We start from the raw sequence: 12,641 nt of genomic DNA on the forward strand, positions 1-12,641 counted from the left end.
TTTGTGTGTTGCTCCAGATTTCCAGCATCAGCAATCTCTTGTGTCTCCAAAATAAAAGCCAAGTTAGCTTAACATTTGTTATAGGAAAATGTTAAAATAAGTCAACATGGTTTTGTGAAATGGCACTGAAACTATGGTTGCAAAATCTGCTGATCGATACAAAGTTATCTAGCAAAGTAAAGAGGAGACATGAAAGACTGCAGATGCTGGAATCTGGAGCAACGGTTTGCTGGAGGAACTCATTGAGTCGAGCAGCATCTGTGAGGGGGCGGGAGGAATTGTCTATGTTTTGGGTTGAAATCCTGCATCACGAAAATAAGTCAAGAAGAGCATTGAGAAGATTACAATGGGACGTAAAGAGGTTAAATGACTAGGCAAAAATTTTGCAAATGGTGTGTAATGTGGGGAAATGTGAAATTGTCAACTTTGACAGGAAATGTATAAAAAAGAGTGTATTATCTAACTAGCAGAAGATTAGAGGGACCTGGCTGTCCAAATGCATAAGGTAATGCTTGAGTTATATATGACATGTCGGGATTGCAACTGGAGTACTGTATGGAATATTGGTTTCCTTAGATGCATTGGAAGCAGTTTAGAGAAGGGGACTTGATTGAGACATATCAGATCCTGAGGGATCTGTATAGGGTGGATATTTCCTCTTGCAGGAAAATGTAGAACTAGGGGCTCACTATTTTTAAATAAGGCGTTGCCCGTTTAAAACAGAGAGGTAACTTTTTTTCTCTCTTGGAGGATTGAGTCTTCAACTATACAAATTGCCATCTTTGTTTTATTACTCGTGAGCACATTCACATCCATTGCCATGTTCACACAGATGTGCACACTGTGAGTTCATAATGATCAAGTACAAAGGTACATCAACACCATGACCTTTCATAATTGTATTAACTCCTTTTCATAACAATTCATTCTTTTTACCATCTCGCTATGGTTGCTGAGTATGCCATCTACAAAATGCATTGCAGTTACTTGCCTTGGCCAGTCCAACACCTCCCCAAATTCTGGTTCAGAATTCTGCATTCAATTCTGGTTGCCCCATTATAGGAAAATTGTGTAGGCTTTTTACGGGGTGCAGGAGAGGTTTTACCAGATGTTGCCTGGATTAGAGGTCATGTGCTATGAGAAGTTGGGCAAATTTGGGTTGTTTCTTGTGCAGCAGAGGAGGCTGAGGGGAGACCTAATAGAAGTTTATAAAAAAAATTATGAGAGACATAAATAGAGTAGAGCCAATATCCTTTTCCTGGGGTCGAAATGTCTAATACCTAGAGGGCATGCATATAGGTGAGAGGGAGTAAGTTCAAAAGAAATGTGCGGGGCAAGTTTTTGACACAGAGAATGGTGGGTGCCTGCAATGTTGTAGTGGAGGCAAATACGATAGAGGCATTTGAGAGGCTGTTAGAGAGGCACATGAATATGCAGAGAATGGAGGGATATGGACATTGTGCAGGCAGAAGGGATTAGTTTAGTTAGGTGTTTAATTACTAGTATAGTTCAGCACAACATTGTGGTCTGAAGGCCCTGTTCATGTGCTGTACTGTGCTATGTTCTAAATCCACCAAGAAGGACAAGAACAGCAGATTCATGGGAACAGGCTTGGCTTCAAGCCAGACACTCACCCAGTTTGTTGCCATTCCTTCAGTGTTGCTGGGTCTGTATCCAGGAATTACCTCCCCAAAGCACTGTGGGAGTACATTCGCCTACTTACCGCAGTGGTGAAAATAGCAGTTTACCAACATCTTCTACAGAGCAATTAGAGATGGACAAAAGAAGATACAAAACTTATTAGCCAATGGCTCTGCAATCTGTTGCTATGCTGTGGCTGGACTGCATGCGGAGTTCTGCATTTTTCTTCTGAACGAATTGAAAGTTCCACACATTTTGATTTCAATAATGAGTTTAGGCAAATGGATCAGGGTGGAAAGTGGAAAATAACGTTTCTAATTATTTTAAGTTCATTTAACGTCTTATAATTTCTTCCCTCTAAGCTAATTTTTAATATTTATCCCATCTGCTCTGAGAGGGTCGTAGAGATACAGTACAGAAACAGGCCTTGCACCCACCGAGTCCCTATTGACCACGGATCACCCACATTAATCCTTTATTCCTGGTAGTTCCCTACAGATTTTACCTTTCACCTACACGCTTGGGGCATTTTGCAGTGGCCAAATAACTTTCCAACCTGCACGTTTTTGGGATGTGGCAGTAAACTGGAGCACCCAAGGAAACTCACGCGGTCATAAGGAGAGCATGCAAACTCTACACAGAGCACCCGAGGTCAGGCTTGAACTGCAGTCTCTGGCATAGTGAGGCCGTGGCTTTACTACGGCGCGGTACCAAATATTTTGGTAACGCCGCCCCCCTTGAAGCCCGTCTAGAGGTTCCTGAAAGCTGCCACATAATTGAGGCTGTTGGTGAGTGTGTTCGTTGATTTCCCAGTCGCCGCGCGTGTTACCGGAGGCGTGTATCTGGGTGAGAAGATCCGCGCAGGGTTTCAATAGAAGCGGAGATCAAGAGCCGCTTCCCCGGTGGTAACGTGAAACCTTGTTGGAGGTCAGGGCGCCGGAGGGCGGGATTAGTTGTTTTCCTCTGCACGAATCGAAAGTTACACGTGTAATTTGTTTCCTTCGGAAGAGTTTTTAAGTTTTGTTTTCCCGGCGGTGACGTGTTGCGGAGAGCCGTTCGCGGCAGCACAGATGCTGGGGCGGAGCGTGGTGAAGGAGGACTTGGGGATTGAGCTAGGTGGGCTGCGGAGGTAGTCACCCCCTTCCCCCGGTTCTCGCATCCGGCTCTCCTGCTCTCTCACTCGTATTGCCCCCAACGCCCGGAACTCCCTACAAATCCCACCCCGCATCCTCTGTGCCGTAGTCGCCTCCATACTCATTTTCTTTGAGTTGTTGGTTCTGTTCTGAGGTGTGGAAGATATAACGAGCTCCAGCATTTTTGTTTGCTTTGTTTCTTGAGCCACACAGACAAATCTATGTTGTCTAGGGTGTTGGTGTCCTTCTCTCCCAGTGAATATCCTGGAATTTGTACGTATGTTCTGTGGTTTAGTGTGTCTGTTTAAAATGTTCTTTCAAATGTTTTCATTTTTCCAGTTGGTGAACCTAATTGGTCTTGTTTTACTGATTTAGGAATTATTTGCTAAAGAACCAGCTAAGAAGAAGCCCAGGAAATTCAAACAGACAAAACAACACGTAGATACAACAGATGTGGAAAAAGTCTCAAGTACTGAGCTTTGAGGGCTTCCAGAGTCTGGTCTTAAGACCAGTTGTGAAGGTAATTATTATTTCGTATGCAAATATTAAAAAAAATTGATGGCTCTCGTGTTTCAGTTGATGCTGTCTCTTAATGATTGGAAGCTGCTCATTGTCCCATGGCAATGTTGCAGAGATGAGGGGATTTGGAGAACTGTAGTATGATTGGTTCTAAAATGAGGGGAATGCAAAGAAGTTAGTAGTTCCACAACAAAAACAGGAAGGTGGAAGAACTCTGGATCAGTCAGAATATGTGGAGGCAAAATGTGTGGGTCGATGTTTCAGACTGAGACCTGGCTTCAGGACTTGTGTTTACATCTTTTGCCTCCACAGATGCTGGTGGACCCACTGAATTCTTCCAACTTCCTGTTTTTTTTTGTGTTACAGCATCTGTAGTTTCTTTTGTCTTTGTAGTTCCACAGTTTAAAGTTCTGAGAGAGAAAGTAGAGAAAATGTGTGTTTTGATTTCAGTAGTAAGGAGGAGAAAACAAGTAGAATGATGCATTTGAAGTTTCTAGTATGTTTTTTGTGGGTGCATTGTCCATGGCAAGGAAGAAGGTTGGAACAGGGAGGCCTTGGATGCTGAAGGGTTATTTCTTGAATAAGGGTTATTCATGTGTTGTATTGGTCTTTAAAGAGCACATTGAAGCTTCAGATTCAAATTAGAATAATATATTTTAAATAATTTGATTCTGAAGCTTCAGTGTGCTCTGTAAGTGCTATTTTCTTTAATATGCTTTGTTGGTAAGTTTTAAAAATTCAAGTAACAGATTCTGCATTTTTTGTCATGCTGAAGTATCCTTAAACCCTTGTCGTGGTTCTGAAAACTTCTCTTGGATTCCTTGCACATTTTTGTTTTTAAAATAACCCAAACCCTGAAAATTATAGGTTAATAGAAAATGGGTATAATTTTTGAGATTTCAACTAGCCAATAGAGAATATTATTGGAATAGTGAGAAATTTAAATATTTTATCAAGTAACAAGAGTTGTCAGTGACTGTTTTTATTACTCGTGGTCTATTGCTTCAACAAAATGAGCATTGATGTGTTGAATGAATATTCAAAATACTGAAATGACATTCTGTGAAAAGAATTCTCTTTTCTAAAAATTCCATTTTATTAAAAAAAATTTCCAGTTCTGACAAAGGGGCTCCGACCCAGACAATTAACCCTGTTTCTCTTTCTGTAGATGCTGCCGGTTCCGCTAAGTATTTCCAGCATTTTCTGTATTTAAATATGCTCCCTGTAACCATGTCAGGTTTCTGTCATTTTTCTTGGGTCTTGACCATAAATGTAGGTTTCTTGGTAACTTGCACACTCTTGCCACTGCAGTTTCAGCAAATGTCATGTGTGTGTGACACTGTAAGGGATCAGTGAAATATTGAAATTTCTATAAAAATTATAAATATGTAAATACATGACATTTGTACAGTACCAGCAGATTTTTCAAGGCATTTCTTAGTGTGCCAGAAGATCCACTAAGTTGAACAGGAAATAAAGGATATTTTTAAGTTAATGACAGACTAGATACACAAGATTTTTAATAATTGATTGGTTAACTTCCCCTGCAGTTATGGAGGCAGTCAAGACCAAGTGTTGTCTTGGGTGTCACAGCAGGGAACTTTTTCAATTGAATAAGAATCAGTAAGTCGATCACAATTTTAAAATCCTGGATTCCTGATCTTTATAATTCCAATAAACATTTCTAGGTCTATCTTTATAATAATAACTGCTTGTGGAAATTTGCCACAGTAATTATAATTTCTTCCCAATGGCAGGGCAAGTGTGACAAATTTACACTCCTGTTTACATTATTATCAACACCCACTTTTTCTGGCATCATCCATTGCAACTGGCACATCTGTTTATTTTACTTTGCTCCTTCCTTGCCTTTCAGGATCCTAAACACATTTAACCAGGTGAAGCAATTATTTACTTGCAGTGTACTCGGTTGGAAGTACAATATTTACTGCTCATGTTTGCTCCTCTCGCACAGTGGAAACCAAATGCAGATTGGGTAATCACTCAATGGAATATTGCCATTTCGTTGCCTGTTATTTATTTCTGTATCTCACTTCCACTTTGGCTTTTCACATTCTTTAAACAAAGATCAATGTAATCTTAAGCAAGAACTGGACACATTATTGCTTTCCAGACTCAATGCTGAGTTCAACAATTTCAGATAATCAGCATTTCTAGTATTTTCATTTAATGTGATGAGCACTCAGTGTCATTTTTCTTCTTGTAACCTTAGAACATTATTCTGCTTTTCACATTTACATCTCCTCCAGACCTACCTTTCTGTTATTCACTAATGACTTTATAACCCTCTTTCACTTGATTCCTTCATCTTTTTGTCTTAGAATCTCTCCTGCCCTCCAAACTTTTTGTTCTCCTTCTCCCACCTTTCCCTGCCTTTTATCTGAGGTGAAGGTTGAAATGAATAGATAATCCTCCATTCCTCATCCAGCTGGAGAGACCGGCAAGGAAAACATTTGCAATTTACCTACACACTAGAAGCAATTTACAGTGGCCAGTTGATCAATCAACCTGCATGTCTTTGGGATGACAGCACCAAGTGTCAGTATTGAACCTGGGTCTCCTGCACTGTGAGGCAGCAGTTCTGCTTGTTGTTTTCAAACTATTAGGCCTCTGAAAACTGAGGTCCCAGAAAAGCTTGGCAACTCCCCAATGAGAATGAGAGAATGTACATTTCTGCAATCTCACGGAGGCCTAGTTTTAGTCTGTAGTTAAGTCTGCTTCCCAGTTGAATTGCCACCAATGGCTTCTCACTTCACAGTTCTTGATTCATAATTCTGTGATCAGTCTATCAATACCCAGAGATTTACTCTTTCAATTAAATTGTTATCAATCTCCTTGTTAGCATTCTCAAAAGACTTTGCGGATCATTAACCATGCTTGTATATGGCAACCTCCAATTGTTTGTTCATGCTGAAAACATAATTCTGTTCTGGCATAGTTTTCAACCTTCGAGTATCTGAGTTTCATAAGAAATTCTCTCATTTTGAAGTTTATGTTGGCACTTTGATATGGTGTTTCAGGCTTTGGAACCAGAAACAATGAAAGAATTTCAGTATATTTCTAAGAGAGCATGGTATGTGTTTTGGAGGAACCTTTGCAGGCTATATAGTTCTAGGTGGAAGGAGTTGAAGATTGTTTTCTGCAGTGTATTTTGTAAATGATGTACATCGCAACTAGGTTGTGCTGGTGGTGGAGGGAATGTATGCTTAGGGTGATGGAAGGGATGCCAGTTAAGCTGGTTGGTTTATCTTGCTTGGGATTTAACTTAATGTAGTCAGAACTGCATTCTTAAAGCAGATGCATGGTATTTCATTGTGTCCTTGACATGAGCTTTGTACGTGAAAGACTTTGTGGAGTAAGAAAATACCATTTTACATCATGGTATCATCATACCATTTTAGAGCCACTGAACTACTGTCATGTTACTGTCACATATCTATTACATAAAACATGAACAGGCCCTTTGGCCTACACTGTCTGTGCTGACTGTGGTAATCAAATTAATCCCAGCTGCCTACACAAGGTCTATATCTCTCTATTGCATTCCCATTCATGTGCCTGTCCTCATAAATGTTGCCATTGTATCTGCTTGCACCAACTTCCCAGCAGTGCATTTCAGGCAAAAAAGACTTGGTTTGTAAATCTTGAAACTTTTCCCCCTCGCCTTAATGCTGTGCCTTTATGGTATTTGACACATATACCCTGGGAAAAAGACTCTGACTATCTACCCTCTCTGGTGAACCTATTTGCAATTTTTCTGCCCACATTTCCAATTTGTCTATATCCTGTTGACTTTGTTACAAACTTCCTCACTATCCACAACTCTGCCAATTTTCTTATCATTTGCAAACTTACTAATCAGCCCACCTACATTTTCATCTAAATAATTTGTATCATATCTGTAGTGTTCTCTGGTTCTAAATCTGTGTGCCAAAGAGAAGGACTGAGCCTCTCCTGTTCCCCTCTGTGCTGTTTCTTTGAAACTCTCACACCTTAATCCTTTCTCACTGCTAGTTTGGACATATCCATTAAATCTCTCTTTCACCAACTAGTTCTTCCTCTCTAATACTGAAGTGTAGTAATATGAGGATATTGTATGATTAAAGATTACTTTGTCTTATATTTATAATGACTTGGAGCCCACTTGGCTTACTGATTCCATGCTGTTACTAGGGGAGCAATCCCTTAATCCCATTCCATCTTCTTATTTCCTTGTACCCCTGCAATTTATTGTCTCTCACACATGCCCATCAACTCTGGATTCTTTTGCCATTAACCTACACTAAGGAATAAATCACAGTAGCCGGTTAATTTACCAGTATACCTTTGGGATGTGGAGAAAACGACAGCACCAGAGGAAGTCCATTAGGTCTCAGAGAGAGTGTGCAAACTCCGCAGAGACAGAATCCAAGGCTGGGATCAAACCTTGGTTTCTGGTGCTGTGAGGCAGCAGTAGTACTGCTGCACCGTAATGGTACAGATTAAAAAAAATTCTGATAAATCAATAAAATAGCCTGTGTATTGATTATTAGGACTGATTGCTTGCTCCTCTGAAACTTTTTGTCAGACTTTGCTCAGTGCTTGTGACATTGCCAATTGAGTGGGAATGTTGTAAGGCGAGCTTCATTTATGAACCTTGTACACACAACTCTGATGCTGTATCAATGCAACAGAATTACATTTAATTTTCAATGTCTTTGGGAGAATGCAGCATTTCAGCAAGATTAGGGGTCATGATTAATGTTTCTCTACTTAAAAACATTTCACCCCTGAAATACAATTTTGGACATCTATCTCATTGTTCTTTTTGGAAGAGTGGTGGTCAATTTGCCTCTGTGCCAATAGTATTTATACTTCCAAAAAGGCCAAAACAGGATACAGGTGGGTGGAGCAAGTGATTCACTGGAAATGTATCGATGATTCCAGAGTATAGTCAAGAAAGAAATTGAGGGCCAAGAGGGGGCATGCAATGGCTTTGGCAGAGAAAATTAAGGAGAATCCTAAGATTTTTAAGTATATTAAGGTAAAAAGTGACTAGGGAAAAAATGGGACCGCACAAAGTCCAAGATGGAAATCTATGTATGGAGCAGTTGGAGATGGGCAATGATGATTTTTTTCCCTCTGTTTTTACCATGGAAAAAGATGTGAAGACTTTGGAACCAGGCAAAGTTAATGGAGATGTTTTGAGAACATCCATATTACAATGTGCTTCATGTGTTAAGATGTACGAAGGTTGACAAATCTCCAGGGACAGATGAGGTACATCCAAGAACGCTATGGGAAGCTAGAGAAGAAATTGTGGGAGCCCTTGCCAAGATATTTGCAACTTTGCTATCCTCTGGCAAGGCGTCGGAAGACTAGAGGATAGAAAATGTTGTACCTTTATTTGAGAAGGGCTGCAAGGACAGCCCTGGTAATTATAGACCTGTTAACCTAACATCTGTGGTAGGTAAGCTGCTGGAACACACTCTGAGGGAGATATTTTTACACTTGGAAAGGCAGGGGTTGTTGATTAGGGGTAGCCAGCATGGCTTTGTATGTGGTAGATCTTGTCTTACAAATTTGATTAAGTTTTTTGATGAAGTGACGAGGAAGGTTTACAAAAGGAGGGCAGTAAACATATATATGGATTTCAGTAAGGCATGGTAGGCTGCTCTGAAAGGTTAGATTGCATGGTATCCAAGGAGAGCTAGTCATCTGGATATACAGTTGGCTGGATGGTAGGAAACAGTGTGTGATGGTAGAAGGATGTTTCTCAGATTGGAGGTCTCTGACTAGTGGTGTGCCCCAAGGGTCGATGTTGGGCCCATTGTTATTTGTCATCTATATTAATGATTTGAATGAGAATGTATGAGGAACATACAAATAAATTTGTAGATGACACTAAAATAGACAATGAAGAGGAGTATCAAGCATTGCAGCAGGATCTTGATTGGCTGGGTAGGTGAGCTGAGGAATTTAATTGGAATTTAAGCAAATGGAATTTAATTCAGTTAAGTGCGAAGTGCTGCATTTTGGAAGGACAAATCACAGTAGGACTTTGTTGAACAGAAGCACCCTGGGTACAGTTGCATACTATTGGGTACCTCTGAGTACAGGTGCATAGTTCCCTTAGTGGAGCCACCGGTAGATAGGTCAGTGAAGGCGGCATTTGGCATGCTGGCCTTCAGTCAGGGCATTGAATATAAAAGTTGGGATGTTATGTTGCAATTGTACAAGATCTTGGTAAGGCCACATCTTGGTCTCCCTGTTATAGGAAGGATGTGATTAAATGGAAAGAGTCCAAAAAAAGAGTTACAAGCATGTTGCCATGACTCAAGGGACTGAGTTATAGGGAGAGATTAGGTCTTTACTCCTTGGTTTGTAGGAGACTGAGGGGTGATCCCATGGAGGTATATAAAATCATGAGGGGCGTAGATAGGGTGAGTGGTCTTTTTTCCCCCAGGGCTGGGGAATTGAAAACTAGAGGACATGGTTTTAAGGTTAGAGGTGAAAGTTGCCTGAGGGGCAACTTTTTTTTTTTACACAGCGGATGGTAGATATATGGAACTAGCTGCCAGTGGAAGTGGTTGAGACAGGTACATTAGATACATCTAAGAAATGTGATCAGGTATATGGATGACAAGACTATTGAGGGATATGGGCCAAGTACTGGGAAATCGGATTAGCTTGAATATACATCTTAGTCAGTATGGGCTGAGGGGCCTTTTTCTGTGCTGTGCAACTCTGACTCTAAGTGCTTTGAAATTTCTTGAAGGCAAAAGGTTTCAGATAAATATCTGTTTATAATTTTCTCTTTCTTTCATTGCCTGTCTTTTGCTGTAGTTTGTTTGGGGTATCTTGGAAAGTAGCTGCTTCTCATGAATAAAAGCAAAGGTTGACAACCAACCAACCTGGCAATAAAGGTCCATGGTGACACCCTAGAAAAGGTGAACTATTCTTTCTTGATCCACCCCTCCATGAAGTCAGAGATTGCTCTTGAAATTCACCACCACCATCTCCACAGTGCGCCTTTGGCTGCCTGTTGAAGATCAAGGTCTCTGACCCAGCACAAAATTTATGGTCTACTGGCCCACAATAATCCGCATCCTTCTATGTGCTTAAGAAATGAAGACTACCTGCAGTAGGCACTTCAAAGCACTGTGGGGAGGCTCTGTTGACACTTTCTCTATAGGAGGAGGAAAGGATTTTACATGAGGTGTTGGGGTCTTCATAAAGATGATACCATGACAGCTTATGTTTGATCAGTATCTGCATTCCACATATCCATCAATTAAGCAGTCTTCCTGGCAGCTGGTACATTTGGGAACCCAGCCATACCAACAGGCACCTCAAGTAATATCAAAGACTTGTATTGTCTTCCACTCACTAGTGTGGTATCTCACAGTTACACTGTGTAAGTGTATTTGTTTTTTGTTACAGAATGGATCAGATTACATATGCAATGCAACTAAAAAGACTTGGAAATGAAGCATTTAAACAGCAGAATTATCATGTTGCAATCCAAAGATATGATGAGGCTTTGCAAATCCTTCAGCTTTGGCAACCAGATGGAAGGTAAAAGTTATTTTTAACTTTTGCAAATATTAAACTATTTCCTCATGAGCCTTTTATGCAGATTTCACTCGGGTGCATGGTCAATTTAGAAAGTATTGCTGGCTTATGATTTCTGTTTTATGCTTGTCCCCCCTATTATTATATGTGTGCCTGAACACACATTTCACCAGCCTACATTATTGACTGAATTAGCTACATAACTCTGCATGGTATTTGTCTTTTTCTTTCTTCTGATTTCCATCTCAGAACTTGAATTTGTGGTATGTTGCTGAGCAAACAGCAGCACACCTGAAGTATGGTTTTGAGCAGAAGGATAAAGAGTGCAACACCTTTCAAAGTGCTGTTGGGCATACGTGATTCACATTGCCCAGTTATTTAAATGGTGAGCATTTGGGCACATTGTGTAATTATTTCTGTTTATTGAACAGCATTAAATTGACCAGAATTTCAACTGAATTACGCACATGAACACTGTGGCTATAAAAATAGGTCACTGGCTACATATCTTGACATCCCAAAGCTCTTGTACCATCTGCCTAGCATAAGTCACTTGTGATGGAATATTCCCTGTTTGCCGCCATGAATGCAGCTCCAACAACATTAAAGACAGACCCAAGACTTGATTGGAACCCCATCCACCACCCTAAATATTCACTTCCTCCACTACCACCCAGTGCGCTATGACAGTAGTGTTTCATCTACAAAATGAATTGCCATATCTCATGAAGGCAGAGATGGTCTCCACTGAACAGCACCTCTACACATCTACAGATTCTCCTCCAAATCAAATACCATCCAATTCTAGAAATATATTATTGTTCTTTCACAATTACTGGGGTCTAAATCCTGGAACACCCAGCCTAACTGCAGTGTGGGAGTACCTTCACTAGAAAGATTGTAGCATTCAAGAAGCAGTTAGGGATCAGTGAGGGAATGAGACTGATGTGAATACTCCGAGATCCATCATAGACTCAAATATGAAGATGGGCAAAAAATGCTGCTCTGGCCAGTGATACCCATATCCAAAACAAAGGTATAAATTGTATTTCTGAAAAGCGGCACTCCCAATTATGTACTCTAGCTCTTAAAATGTGATGATCATACAACAATCCTTATCATGCCACTTGATTGTGCTCCACACAGGCTTAATTAAGATTAATAGTTAGTAATCATTTGTTCTCCCTACATATTTGCTCTTCTTCTTTGTCTTTTGATCTATCCCTCTTGAGTGTTATACTGACTGTAGCTGTGTAAAACTATACTTGTTCCAGGTGTGCAATCTGACAGACTCCTCCCTGTCTTCTCCGAAAGCTTTGGCAGGGCTGCATCTGCCTGCCCGATGCTGGAAGTATGTGGTCTCCTGATGTGTTTCTGGTAGTTTGTAGATCCTTTCTGGGAGATCTATTGTCTCTAGCAAAACCAGATGTCAATGTCTGGGGCAGAAGTTGCTTGGCCAACTTCAGGCAGCATTGGCTAGCCAACTGAAATCTTCCGAGGGTTTAAACATCTTCAAGCAGCATTGAAGAGACAACAGACTTTTCTGGAGTAAACCAGAAAGTGCTGGAGTACTCAGCAAGTCAGGCAGCATCTGTGGAAGGAAAAATAATCAACCTTTTGGTGCTGACTCCTTTGCCAGTTCTTACAAAGTGCTGACTGTTTCTCTTTCCATAGATGTTCCCTGACTTGCTGAGTTTTTCCAGCATTGCCTGTTTTTCTTTTAGATGTTAAATTTTCAGACTTTTCTGGAAGTGAGAAAATAGGAGCAGGAAT

General features: G+C 40.5%; 1 protein-coding gene across 7 annotated transcripts in view; it reads left to right on the forward strand.

Moving 5' to 3' along the window:
* Positions 1–12,641, forward strand: part of LOC127574141 (TPR and ankyrin repeat-containing protein 1-like) — a 221,543-nt gene that overhangs the window by 10,789 nt on the left and 198,113 nt on the right. For 2 of the 7 annotated variants that reach the window (XM_052022874.1, XM_052022876.1), the window contains exons 2-3: positions 3,150–3,294; positions 10,737–10,871. In XM_052022874.1, coding sequence (XP_051878834.1) covers positions 10,738–10,871 — 134 coding nt within the window. In that variant the 5' untranslated portion in view covers positions 3,150–3,294; position 10,737. Of the gene's footprint in view, positions 1–2,479; positions 2,569–2,615; positions 3,048–3,149; positions 3,295–10,736; positions 10,872–11,178; positions 11,254–12,641 lie in introns of those variants that run through there. The other 5 variants (XM_052022879.1, XM_052022877.1, XM_052022873.1 and 2 more) reach the window with 5 other exon arrangements.

This window comes from Pristis pectinata, chromosome 9 (genome assembly GCF_009764475.1).
Source record: "Pristis pectinata isolate sPriPec2 chromosome 9, sPriPec2.1.pri, whole genome shotgun sequence".
Taxonomy (NCBI): Eukaryota; Metazoa; Chordata; class Chondrichthyes; order Rhinopristiformes; family Pristidae; genus Pristis; species Pristis pectinata.